General features: G+C 44.8%; 1 protein-coding gene across 1 annotated transcript in view; it reads left to right on the forward strand.

Annotated features, from left to right (window-relative positions):
- Window positions 1-10,657, forward strand: part of RIN3 (Ras and Rab interactor 3) — a 71,435-nt gene extending 60,778 nt beyond the window's left edge. The window contains exons 8-10 of the mRNA XM_064460604.1: window positions 3,521-3,652; window positions 7,034-7,197; window positions 9,470-10,657. Coding sequence (XP_064316674.1) covers window positions 3,521-3,652; window positions 7,034-7,197; window positions 9,470-9,778 — 605 coding nt within the window. The 3' untranslated portion in view covers window positions 9,779-10,657. The remainder of the gene's footprint in view (window positions 1-3,520; window positions 3,653-7,033; window positions 7,198-9,469) is intronic.
- The last annotated feature ends 2,908 nt before the right edge of the window (window positions 10,658-13,565 follow it).

The following is a 13,565-nucleotide window of genomic DNA, read 5'->3' on the forward strand; positions in this document are numbered from 1 at the left end:
CAGGTTCTGACGTTGTATTTGCTTTGCTATAAACATAATAGGATGAGTTTGTGGCCGAAGAGAAGGCTTATTTTAAGCTTCTTATAGATATTTATGAAATAAATGTTTCCTGATCCTGCAGGGAAGAAGGGGAAATAAAGTAAACAAGTTGTATCTGGAACAGGACAACACCACCTTGAACAAGCAAGCTCAGTCCCAGTGTCACTCAGACCATTGGCAGGGTCAGAGCTAGATTTAACTCCATCAGCTGCAAATATACCCCTCTGAGAGAGACCACAGATGGAGCTAGATGTGCAGATCCAGGAGCTTGGCTCTGCCCCAGATTGAAAGTGGAGCTGAGGAGGCAGCAGCCTGCATCCCTGCTGCAGCTCCCACATGGACACCGGTTAGCCCCCTGATGCCTTTCATGGCACATGGAGCATGTGGGTTGCAGGATGCTGTGCAGCACCAGCCTCCTGGGTGTCTTGGTTCACAGGCCTTGTTTCATGCATCTTTGTGCCTCCTGCTCCTGGTCATATTTGAATTGCTGACAGCACCTGACCTGAACACTATTATTGCCATGGATGGACTGAGGTACAGGGCATCCCAGGGCCATACTTGGTCTGACAGCTGTACATGTCTAAGCTAGTCCCTGTGCCTGCTGTGACATTCAAGAGCAGGTTCGGAGTCCTATCAGGCTTCTGTCCTTGGCTGCATGTGCAGTCAGTGGAGAGAAGATGTTGCAATACCTACAAGGAGTAAGTACAATATATCATGCCTGACCTGCCCTAGGCAACGCTGGAAGTTTGTGGCAACACATGGAGTCAGAGCTAGTTGACACCTACAGCTCCTGCTGACTTCAGTTTTAGCTGCAGATGAGGGTCTTTAAGCATAAGGCTTCGTATTCCCACAAGTGGATTAAAATGATGTCTAGCAATTTATGCAGGTTATGAGCATCCAGCATATGGAAAATGAGTACTCCTTCCATTATTGCAGTCAGACATCCCTACTCTGAGTTTATTAATCAAAAGGAAACTATATATCAGATTTTCATATTTAAGCCATATAAACAGCTGGGAGTCTAATAATATTTCTATGAAATCTTAAAGTTGAGAAACATTTATAACAAGGGTTGGTGGGCAGAGCAGTTAAATCAGCTTTTAGAAATGAGATAGACTGCAATGAAAAATAATTGACTCAGTGCCTGCTTGTACATACACCACTTCTCAGCCAATAAAACATACACAGAGAGATTCTGTAGGAGTTCTTGAGAAGTGTCCTCTAACTTTCATTTCAGTTGATGCTAGAAGCTGATGGCTGGGGATATGGAATTGTTTAGTTCCAAGTGCTGTTTCCACTCTGCATTGGTTGGCCAGTTCGTTGTCTGGTTGGTGATCTCTTTTGGTGACATTTTATTTTATTGGTGTTGCACTGGAAATCCCTTGGCCTTCAGGAAATCAGAAGCATCCAATCCATGCCACTGGTCAGTAACTACTACTGAACATCATAACAAAAAAGTTTTTAAAGAAAGGGGGAAAAATGAGCCTAGCAAACTCTTTGATATTTATCTTACTTTACACTAGTTTTATACAGAACTAACTCCGTTGGCATCTGATTTGTTCAGATCAAAAGGAGAACAGGGCTTTTCTCAGTGCAGTTTTTCTCGTATATTTTCATGTCTCAGTTGTGTCATCTTTTTTGCTAGACAATATTAAATAGCTGTAATACTAAGCTGCTTGTATTAAGGTAATATATATGACAGTAATGAATTGGACCCTTCATAGAGCTGAAGCTTTCACAGAGATATAAGCCAAGGCAACAACAAACAAACAAAATATCCATCCAGATGTTAATGAAACAACAAAGTCCTTTTACAGTTTGGTTGAAGACCTAAGGCTGTGTCATTTAACTCAAGGCAGCTATAATAAAGCAAACAGGATTGAAAGTGTTAATCCAGCTTTCATTAAATAAATTGTCTATGTTGTGGCATGTGCAGACTCTGTCAGAAACAGTCTGAATTACAGCCCTGACAATCTCTTATCCTCAACACTTTGTTTTAACTGGATCAACTGTCTGTTCACTAGATATATTACTGGGTTTATTTTAAAGCCATGCTTTTTTTTTTTTTTTAAATCAGGGGTAAACTCATGTTTATTTGAGACTTCAGAAGAATATCTTTCTTTGCCAGTGGAGAATCTGCGTCAGCTATGAATGACAAAAAAGGAAAGCTGACTCATGGCAAAGATTTAAAATAAGTCAGTGGGAACATTTGAGAAATAGGAATTTATGCCCTACCATGGAAGAGTATGTGGACTATGAGCCAAAATAGGCTAGGGCATAATCTCACTGAAGCTACACCAAGGGCAGCTTTGACTCTTTCAGGTGGGGCAAACAGTTCTCAAGTGAGACACACATGGCCCATGAAACCAACACATCCAAGTGCTCAGGTGAGAAAAACTGCCTATGGTCTGAGGGAGGACATTCAGAATGAGAGCAGTCTGGGCTTAGGTAAAGAGTAATGGTCAGCTCTGAATCTTGGGAAGATAGGACTGTTAAGCAATTTTTTATTATGGGTCGTCCATGATGAATTTATGACATGTTGGTGGAAAGTAAAAGCACCTTTCAAATAAGAAAAATTATCCTTGTGTTCTTTGTGGTTTATGCAGCAAAGCTTGTTTGGAATCTATTTTAAGTAGTAATTATTTATAATGATGACTGTCAACATGTATGCTTTTTTGTCCTCAGAGATCGCAAAGAGCTCTTACAAATTACCTACAAGATCACTTCTTTGACTTTGTTGATATAAATGTTTTAAGCACAGGAAATCTTGAGCCCATGAGGTTCTGTTCCTGGTTCTCACCTGGTTCTCACCAAGTCCAAAAACTAGTCGAAGTCCAATGTGAAAGGCTTTTTGTTTTCTTAGCTAGACATCATGGCTGGAAAGATGCTTCCTCTTAGATCCTAACTCTTGGGAGATGGTTTTAATCAGGAACATGTACTGTGATGTTTTGCCTTCTGAAGGAACATAAACACAGAAGTCCTCACTCCTAAAAAATACTGTCTCAAATTCTATTTTCTGCTCTTTGGTCCCACACATAGAGTGAAACTAAGAGACTAATTATTCCTAATGCATGTAGACAACTTTGCTGCTAATATTGCAAACTTGAACAGCAGTCTTGATGGCAGTGTCAAATCAGAGGGCTGAGCTTGGCACCCTTTGCAGTCTTCAAGGACTGTCACTTGTCTGTGACCCATGAAGTTTAAGTTTCTCTTTCTCCAGTTAATAAAGAATGGCAGAAATGGAGCTCATAAAATTTTCAAGCTCATATTTTGGGCTTGAAGTAAGTTTACTTACTTTTTGAGTGAACTAACTTTCCCTTTCTCAGCATTTTTGCTTTGCTGATGCTTTCAAGCTTTAACTCTTCAGATAATGTAAATTAAAGTCTGCAAGGGGCATGCTGGGTGAGAAGCTGTCACTGTATGTGGTAATGTGTCTTTGTGGTGAGTTTATTTGGACCACTCTGTGTTTCTCTTTACTCAGGGAAGCCGTATGGTGCAGATGACTTCCTCCCTGTGCTCATGTATGTGTTGGCCCGCAGCAACTTGACTGAAGTCCTTCTGAATGTGGAGTATATGATGGAGCTCATGGACCCTGCTCTGCAGCTAGGGGAAGGTAAGAGTACAGTGTTTGCTCCTGGGATATTCACTTTGGATATCATTATTTACCTCGCTTCAGTGTTTGTGAAAATGGGGCAGCAAGGCTCTGGCTAGGCTTTGTGGGTAAGCTTTGGCCAAGCTTTTCAAACCTGAGGTTCTAAAATTATTGTCAAACACTTCAACTGGTTTTAGCCAGTGCGGTGCCCTTAGATAACAGCAAGAAAGGCATGACCCCAGCATAAATGAGAACTGAGTTGTTGGATTAGTATCCTAAACAGAGCCTCTAGTGTTCCTTGGCCCAAAGGCTGAAAAGTTAAAAGGTCTTTGCCTAAAATTAAACTGCTGCTGCAATCCATTGTGCAGATGCTTTAATTTATTCCAAAGAGAAAAGAGCACATTTTGTAAACTGCATTGTATGCCCAGGGTCACACATCATTCTCATGATCACTCTTCTCTTAATTTTGACTAACCCCTTTGACAGTGTTCTCTGGCTGAGTATCATAGCGAGGCAGAGAAAGGAAAATTGGGTTAGAGAGGAGTAGTGGGTTTGGATGCGAATAAAGACCTTTGCTATTAGAGGGATAAATACCCCAGGGAACTGTGAGCCTTTAGTTTCTTAGATATAGCTTAGGAAGCAAATGCTACTAACAGTGACAGGGATATGAACTCTGAATTAGGAACACAGATAATTTTTTCACCAAGTAGCCTCTAAACCAATAAAATGGGTTTTATTTTAGACTTTGTTTTGGTAAGTACTGAGGGTCTAGAAAGGATTCCTGGATGAACAACAGCAGACTAATTTTTTATATATTAAATGGAGATATAAGTCTGTAACTAAGAGTATGTCATCCCAGCACAATGCAGAGCTGGGCAAAAGTAGGTACTAATAGAATGAGCAGTAGCAATGCAATTATGTTAGTGAGGGGTTTCTGCACAGGCTAATTTTCCTGCTGAAAAGAGTTGTTAGCAGAAAAAAATGTCAGCCTAAGCACAGCATTTGCTGACAAAAATAAGCTGGTTTTGGTGACTCTGCTGCCCACAGGTTCTTCATTTCAAAAGGGCACACTACCAGGCTGGTTACTGAAGTCAGCTGGGTTGAGGAGCTCAGGGTATCAAAGGCAAAGCTGGCTGGAAGTTCTCTTGTTGAAGATGCAATGACTGTGTGAAATGTGTACTCCAGTCAAAGAGGGAAGAATTTTGTGAGGGAGTCTCAGATCAAACTGACTGAATAATCACATCTGAGAGGAGACTGGGTGCAACTGCAAATACAGGGAACCGGGAAAAAAAGAACATCTCAGTGAAGACAGCTCTGAGATGGCAAAGCACAGGTCTAAAATGGGAATGGGCAAAAGTTAAACTAAGTTAGGCCTTTCAAAGCTAAATGGCAAAAGGTGACTCAAGCACAGAAGTAAAAGGGAAAAAGGGAAAGCAGAAGTGAGAAAACTGTGAAATTATGTCAGGTTGATACAAAAAAATCACTTAAATCTGGCCTCCAAATTAAAAATGTAATTTGAATTACTTTTATAACAACAGTGATGTTGTCTACTGGGGCAAAGGCAAAGACAGATGATGGGGAATGACTGTGTAGAAGTAAAGATACTGGAAAGTGGAAGAAAAAATAATTCTTAAAGAAGATGTAATTAATTCCCGTTGTGGGGGACTGGGAGATCTTCCTCCCTGGAATCTGAAGGAACAGATACACCAGGTCATGGGTCCCATCACAGAAACCCCTGACTCTGCCAGTGCAGGAGAAATACTGAATGACAGACGAGGGAGAGAAGTAACTATATTTAAGAGGGGAAAAGTGGCACTTGCAGGCTTGTTAGCCTGTTCTCAGAAGCACTTTGTGGGAGACAGTAAAGAAAAAGATAGTGGGTTTGGTGTATGCAGACCTACATAGCTATAGGGCATTCCTCATCAGATCTACCCGAGTATGGAAAGTCAAATGGCAGTGTCTTGGTCTCTCCTCTCCTACACCATACTTTAACGGTGGTCTAAAAATACTGCTCTTAAAATGCTTTCTTAGCCACCAGTTATGCAACCAGCCACAATGACTGTGGAGCTCATCAGAGACTGAGGAAGGGCTACGAAACCCCAGGCTGCCTGGTGCGAGCTTTCGGTGATGTGGAAGTGCCATCTAGAGGCAACTGCAATTATTATGAAACTTGTTAAAAACAGGGAGCTCTGCCCAGCTGACAGGCAACTTTTATTTATTCCCATTTTCCTGGCAGCTGGGGCGGCAGCCTGAGGCCTGGCCTATTGCCCTGCTTCAGGCCAGGTGCGCTGTCGCCCAGAGGTGCAGGGGGCATGTCCCCATCCCCACTGCTCCTGGGACACTGTGCTGCTGCTTGAGCAGCTGTGCAGGCTGACTCCTTCCCTCTCTTCAGAGGAAACCCTGGGCCCAGCCTCTCTCTTGTCAGCAGAGCTGAGCCTAGGAGGCAGCTGGGAAAATGAGCACTTTAATTAACCCAGCGCTGGGGCCATGCCCTGGCATGGGGCTGCCCCACAACCAAAGCAGCAGCTTCCTCATATTCAACTCTGTCCTGTTATGAGGGCATATTTTCATCTCTGTTGATGAAGCCTGATCTTATCACAGTCCAGCTGCTTCCCTGGCTGCTGCTGCAGCTGGTTACTTATTACCGCTGCAACCAACAGCACAGCAGTCAGGGAGTTTCTGGGGAAAAGGGACTGGCTGTGGGCTTTTATTGCTTTGTCACGTTTCTCTGCTTTACCAAGATTTATCCCACGACTCTGAACAGTCCATTAATACTCTCAGTCAAGAATCTGGGCTTCCTGTCTAGTTGATAGAGATGGAGAGAGTAGCAGGTAACTTGTCCTTGCAGGTCTGAGCCATCTTATAGTGGTGCTGAGCCCACAGGAGACCCAGGTTCTAAGCATTTCAGCAACGTATCTAGAGTTGGAGAGGCTGAATCCAGGCCTCGTACTTTTCCTACAGAGTACACTATGATTGTTACTATTTGGTGCATTATGGTGGCTGCTCAGGAGCCCAAATTACAGATGTATTGCACAGGCTCTGTTAAACACAACAAAAAGATGGCGATGTCCCAAAGGATAAACCATCTGTGGTCAAAGTTGTTGCTTTGGGTTTACTTGTGAAAGCAGATTTTTGTAGTAGTTTCCCTTCAGTCTGTGTTTCCTCCTCTACATCTCGCATCTGCAGCCTCAGCAGTCCAGGCAATGACATTGCTGTGAAGCAGAAGGGGGCAGAGGACAGTGGTCATTAGGTCTCCTTTCTCTTGGGTTAACATCAGGCATGCCTGCACTTCCTGCAGTGAGGCACAGAGTGCAAGTGTTAGCTCCCACTGCATGGGCACAAACAGGCAAGATGCAAGCCCATGCTGGTGTAATGTTCATACAAGACCTTCTCCTTTTGCAGGCTCATATTATTTAACCACCACCTATGGGGCCCTGGAGCACATCAAGAGCTATGACAAGATCACCGTCACACGGCAGTTGAGCATGGAGGTGCAGGACTCCATTCATCGCTGGGAGCGACGGAGGACACTGAACAAGGCCCGGGCTTCCCGGTCATCAGTGCAGGTAGCTGGCATTATTTTCTAGGGAAAAGGCCTGGAAAATGAACATGCTCTCCCCATACTTACTAATTTTTAATACGATAATTATTTTAAAACAAAATTAACCCAAATCACTGTTAAAATACAAGAATACATATGGTGCAAGATCTTAGAAAAACTTACCTCATTCAAAATATATATTACTTACAAAATGCAGTTTGAATTCTTGAAGTACCCTCATAATGATATAATTTTAAATATGACTGCAGAGTGATTTCATTGTTCTTTCTCGAAGGAGGCATGCTAGGAGCCTTCGCATGTGGAGAGCTGTGGCAGGGAGGCAGGGAGCCCCTCTTCTCCATCACTCTTAGAGCCTGGGGAAATCATGGGCTGAGCTGAGGGGATGTGAGCAGACTATGCAGGTGCTGTTCCCAGATGGCATAAAGCTGTAGGAGGACCTAAGACACCCCAAGGGCCAGCCAGACAAGCATCTTCCAGAGCCTGACTTCTCCTGTCCTGCAGCAGGGAAGACCCAACAACATCTGGTTATCTTTGAAGCCCATGCTGTGCAAAGTCCAGCAAAGACCTCCCCATGCACCAGTGGGAGAGGGTCCAATTGAGGAATGGGTGCTCTGGGTCTCCAGCCATGGTGAAGCTGGGTGCAAGCCCGGGCAGTCTGGTTGCCATGCCAGCCCCATGTCCTGCGATCAAATTGTCACCCACAGGGAGGCAGCAAAGGCCACATCTCAGGTTCTGTAGAACCTTCACAGTGCAAACCTGAAAATTGTGAATGCTGAGGAGAAAGACAGAGGAAAGTCTGCTGAGGGGGCGACACAGTCCATGTAGCCTTGTGAAAGCATGCAGTTGAATATGTTTCCCATATTGCAGTCAAAACAGTCCCTGATGATCTCAGAACTTGTGAATGGTGGATGGGATACACCAAATATCCTGACTACTGCTCTGGCAGTAGCTCATAGCAAGTACCCAGCTGAGCAAGAAAATGCCATATTTCTCCAGAAGATTCCCACCACCTCCAGCAACATAAGGGCTGTTTTCAATTCCTTTGAATGAGGGTTAATATTAGAGACACGCAAGCTCATCCTGGCAGAGGTAAACAGCTTCCTGATGTGTTCAGCATGCCCCTGCACATCCCTCTGGCTGCCTTAATCATCTGCAGTGATACAACAGCCTGGAGAAGAGAAGGCTGCGGGGAGACCTTATTGTGGCCTTGCAGTACTTAAAGTGAGACTATAGGAAGGATGGGGGCAATCTCTTTAGCAAGGCCTGTTGTGACAGGACAAGGGGCAATGGTTTTAATCTAAAGGAGGGTAGATTTAGACTGGATATAAGAAAGAAATTTTTTACAATGGGGGTGGTGAAGCACTGGAATGGGTTGCTCAGAGAGATGGTAGATGCTCCATCCCTAGAAACATTCAAAGTCAGGTTGGACGGGGCTCTGAGCAACCTGATCTAGTTAAAGATGTCCCTGCTCACTGCAGGGGGGCTGGACTAGCAGACCTCTAGAGGTCGTTTCCAATGCAAACCATTCTATGATCCTATGAACATAAATGCATTTTGGAAACAACTTATTTGGCAAATCTCACTTCTGAGTAGTTTCTCACCAAAATGGCTGGGAATTTTTTTGAACTTTACAGATACAAATTGAACACACAGGTTCCACTGTGACCCAAAGCTCTCTAGGTTCAGTTCCTCATGAGTTTGACAAGAAGAAAGTCTTCCCAACAGTTGTTACTGCCTGAAACAGGATACTAGCAAATCAGCCTCCTCAACATAACTTCTGCTTCTGTTTCCTTACTGATGAAAGGAAGTTTGGAGAACACACTCTCAAGGTGCTGTTTCGGTGATGATGGAGTTACAAGCGTCACCGCACTGCAGGCCCTTTTGTATTTCTGTGAGATGGGATTTTCAGGCCAGATGGCTGAGGTTTTTGTCTTGTTATACTGGTCTGTTACTTCTTTGCACCTTATTTCTTCAGGAGCTGTGGAAAGGTGGGAGAAGAAACTGTCACAGACTACTTGTTAATGATATTCACCAAAATCAGAAAAAAAGCTTTCAGTTATGTCTTTATTTGGTTAACTGTTTGTTAGTTTAAGTATTTGCTGATTCAGAGCTTGATTGTCAGAGGGTAGGAGAATAAGTGGGCATTAGAGGATGACTGGAGAATATTTGGGAGCATTTAGGAGCTCTAGGTGGCTAGAGCTTTGGGCTGAATTCTGTCTCCTTTGGTCCCAAGTGACTGTGTTAACTGCAAGATCTATCCTCATGTTTCTTTTCAGGATTTCATCTCTATCTCCTTTCTGGAAATTGGTGCTCAGTCAAGAACACTTGCTTCCCGGAACACCACCACAGCTGAGCAGCTGAGCCAGCAGTGTGCTGAAAAGTTTGAAGTCTCCCATCCCAAGGACTATGGACTCTTTGTTTATGTTGACGACCAGTTGCTGCAGCTGGACAAAGATGTCCTTCCTCACCATATCAAAGCATCCCTGCTGAAGAGTGAAACCAAGAAAGATTTCCATTTTATTTATAAACCAATAGACCATAAAAACCCACCAGTTCCAATTGTCAAAGAGTCAGACTTCCTCTAAGGGCTGTGCTGCTCTTTAGTTGTGTTTGCTGTCATCCTGGAAGGGCTGGATAGTTTATGTCATGAGATCCTCTGATAGCTGTAGACCTCTCAAGATCTCTGGAGTGTGGCCTTCAACACAGGGCAGATGTGCTAATTGTAGATGCTGTCTGAATACAGGGCATTTCTTAGCAGAGTTCACTTGCAGAAGTAAAAGGAGCATTCAGGAGAACATTCATCCTCTGGAAAACTTGAAGTGTCAAACCTCAGAACCTTCTGCTGGCAAAGAGCCGATGTCGCATAATGTAAACGGACAGTGGAGAAAATCCAGAGAGCTTGCAGAAAAGTGGACATTTACTCCATAATAAATTATGGCAGGTGTGAATCACCTCTGTGCACAAGGCCTGTGAAAGGTCTGCACGCACCTCAGTGCTATCTGGAGGTAAGACTGCGTTTACAACTTAGAGTATCTGTTCACCCAGTGTGACTAAACTGAGTGTTGTCTGATGTATGCAGTGGCACAGGGTTGCCACCTGTAGCAGAACTCCACCTCTGTCTTGCTGTCTACACATGTCATTGCCATTGAAATCCATGTAATTATAGACTATGCAAGATGATCCTGTACCTTCACTGAGAATACATTTTCTGCCATCTATTTGTCACTGAAATCAGGTAGCATAGGCATTTTCATCAATGTATTTTTCTTAAAGATTGAGTGTCTTCACCATCAGTTTTACATGTACAGCAGTTTTAATCACATTGATTGTATGATAGTGTCTGGTTAATTTTATATTTATTTCCATGTGTGATATGGTGCAATTATTTTAAAATAATCACTTGTAAAGAACTTAATAATTTGCCCTGTGTAGCAAGCCAGATTAAAATTTGAAAGTCAAAAAGAGCTAGAATTATGTATCTGTCCCTTTTTACCCAGATGTCATTTTCTCTAGCATATTCATATCTATAAGTCTCACCAGGTTATTACTTCAATAAATTCAGGCTGATGCAGACAGAACTTGCTAATTTTCCTTTCTACATGTGATTTCAGTCATTCAGTAATTGCAGACTTAAATTTCCCTGCAAACCTAAATTGAACCAATGCAAAAATGCATTTCATGAAATCTGAAAACAATTTTTCAGGATTGGACAATGGAAGCGGGAGCCTTAATTGCAAGACAGATCCATGTCTTCTGGGTGCCTTCATTCAGGCAAGATTCCCACTGCGAGCACAAGATACTGGACTGTCTGCATGCAGGAGGCAAGTAACCTCCACTGCAGCTACAAAAACTTGGAATCAGGCCTAGAAAACCTCTGATCAGAAAGAAAAGGTGTTTTATTGTGGATTTTGCTCAAAGCTGCTGCTGTTTCCTCCCATTAGCATTCAAAAAAGAACTGGGACACCTTGGGCCAAATCGCCCAAGGTCCATCCCCGCATTACTCCTGAAGCTCAAGAGGTAAAATGGCATCACATGTAGCTGGTCAATCTCTCAGTCTCAGGGGCTTGAAACATCTGTTACTACATGTCCCAGCTGTAGCATGCACTGGCCAAATCTGCATGCAGATAGCAAAACAGTGCCGTGCATCTGTCAGCTTGGGCTACGTGTATGTCTTGTCAGGAAGGGACAACAACCAAGAATGAGGAACAGTGAATAACAGCAATTTTGATTTTGAGGACATCATGTGCAGAGCTTTCAGTGTGTGATATTGGCACTGAGATGACTCCAAATTCATGGTTATTTCTGCTCATGTGCAGCTGTCAGCACCTCTGCCTTGCCTCTGGGCAGCACACACGTAGGCTGGTGGAGCTGAACCCCTCCCTCACCTTGCGATTAGCCTCTTGCAGGGCAGTGTGCTCCTGCTGGGAGCCTGTGATTCTCTCTGGGTGGCACTTGGGATGCCATGACCAAACCTGAGACACAGGTTTCCAGTTCTAGTCTGACAGAGGAGATGCTGCTCTCAGGGACCTGAGGGCACTCCCAGGCATTGCTGCCTCCACTGCCTTCCCAGGGGTACCCCACCCGTCCCATGGCCCAGGGTCCCATTTCAGCCTACCAGGGCTGTCAGCTCCTGCCCCAGTGATTCTGCAGCAGGGCTGGTCTTCAGCTCCCCATAGCCTTGTTCCAGCCCAGCCTCAGCCTGTCCCCATCCCCAGGGAGGTGCCTGATGCCCAGGACTGGGGCTGCCTCTGGTGCTCCCCACTGTCCCACTCCTGGCTTTAGCAGTGTGTCAGGTGCCCAGGGAGCCCAGCGTGACCCAGGAGCTGCTGGCCTCTCTGCCCCAACAGCAGCTTCCCCATGTCCATCCTTCAGGATACAGCTATGCACCTATGTCCAGGTATTACACTGCAGGGGGTCCATGTATGGCAGGACTGGGGATCCCCAGCACCAGACCCAGAGATGTGGGGGGTCTGACCAGCAGCTTAGTGTTGCTGTAAGTTATTTTAAGCCCCAGGGGCAAAGACATACATGTCTGCCAAAATCCTTGGCCTGATCAGGTTATCTTTATACTGTAACATTCACAGTTAATGAGCCTAAAGTAATCTGTTGGGGATGAGGCTAAAGTAAAACCATGCAAGGCAGGAAGCTAGGACTGATCTTCTGCTGGATATTTCCAGAGAGCAACCGGACTTTGCACCGGTCAGGGTCAAGCAACAGATTGATGAAGTGAAGTGCTCCAGCACCTCGCAGTGTCCTGAGATGTCTGAGTCAGCAGCTGGACCTCAGGGTAAGGGGGAGCCACGGATTATAGGCTGGTCAGTGGAGCCTGGGGAAACTGTGACAGTGCTAAATCAATAAAATCTAAGTGGGCTCAGACGAAAATCTACAAAGCCTTGTCCCAAAATCAGAGCTGCAAACCCCATTTTTCAAAATGCAAGGACTGCCAGCTGAATTTCTGTAGGTTTTACAAAGGCTTTCACAAAGGCTTTCAAATTGCACAAGCAACATTTTCCTCTGGCATAACAAGTGCAAAGCTCTGATTTGCTTTGCAAAGTTTGCCATGGCTTTCCTGATCTCAGACATTATTGATAGTAATGTGAGTTACTGCGCCTGGCCACGAGCTGCCTGGAAGGAAAGCCCGGTGCTGGGGCTCAGTGTAGAGCAGGGCTTGCTTAGAGGCTGTGGGGCACCTGTCCTGTTTGGTCACATATAAACTACCAAGAACAACTTTGCTAAACATATGTCTCTGGGGTACAGGGGTGACAGGCTCCTCCAGGGCTCTACCACAGCTGTCCCTTGTCAGGGAATGCAAACTGGGAGATGACCCAAATGATGGGACCTTAGAGGACCCAGGACAGAGACAGCTGCGGCCTCTCCAGGCTCACAGCTCAGCAGTGGGACTCAGGCTCTGCATGTGCCAGGATCATGCAGAAACAGCCTGTCTGGAACAAACTTGCTATTGTTTTGGTGACCCTGGCAAAGCTCTGAGTCCCCAGCATGGAGACTGCTGGAGGGGGTAAGCATGTCCCTCCCTCTGGACCCTGGTGCCCAGGGCCCTGCGCTGCTTTGGACTGGTAGCTAACATTGTGGGTGGTGAGAAATGAAAAAGTGAAATGTGGGAATGAAATGGGTGTTTTTAACTGCTCCATGGGATTTTATTAATTTGCTTTGTTGTGCTGCAGCCCAGGCGAGGAGGAAGCAGCCCAGTCTGGTGCTCTGTGGCCTCCCCTGGTTATTCAAGATGGTCACGCTGTGACTCATGGTCTGGCCTTCACATGAGCCATCAGCAGACAGGAGTGTCTCAGGACACTTTGATCAAGTAGGGTTGTGCAATCCAGCCAAGGCAGCCTCAAACACACATTTGCAGGGAAA

This window comes from Phalacrocorax carbo, chromosome 9 (genome assembly GCF_963921805.1).
Source record: "Phalacrocorax carbo chromosome 9, bPhaCar2.1, whole genome shotgun sequence".
NCBI lineage: Eukaryota > Metazoa > Chordata > Aves > Suliformes > Phalacrocoracidae > Phalacrocorax > Phalacrocorax carbo.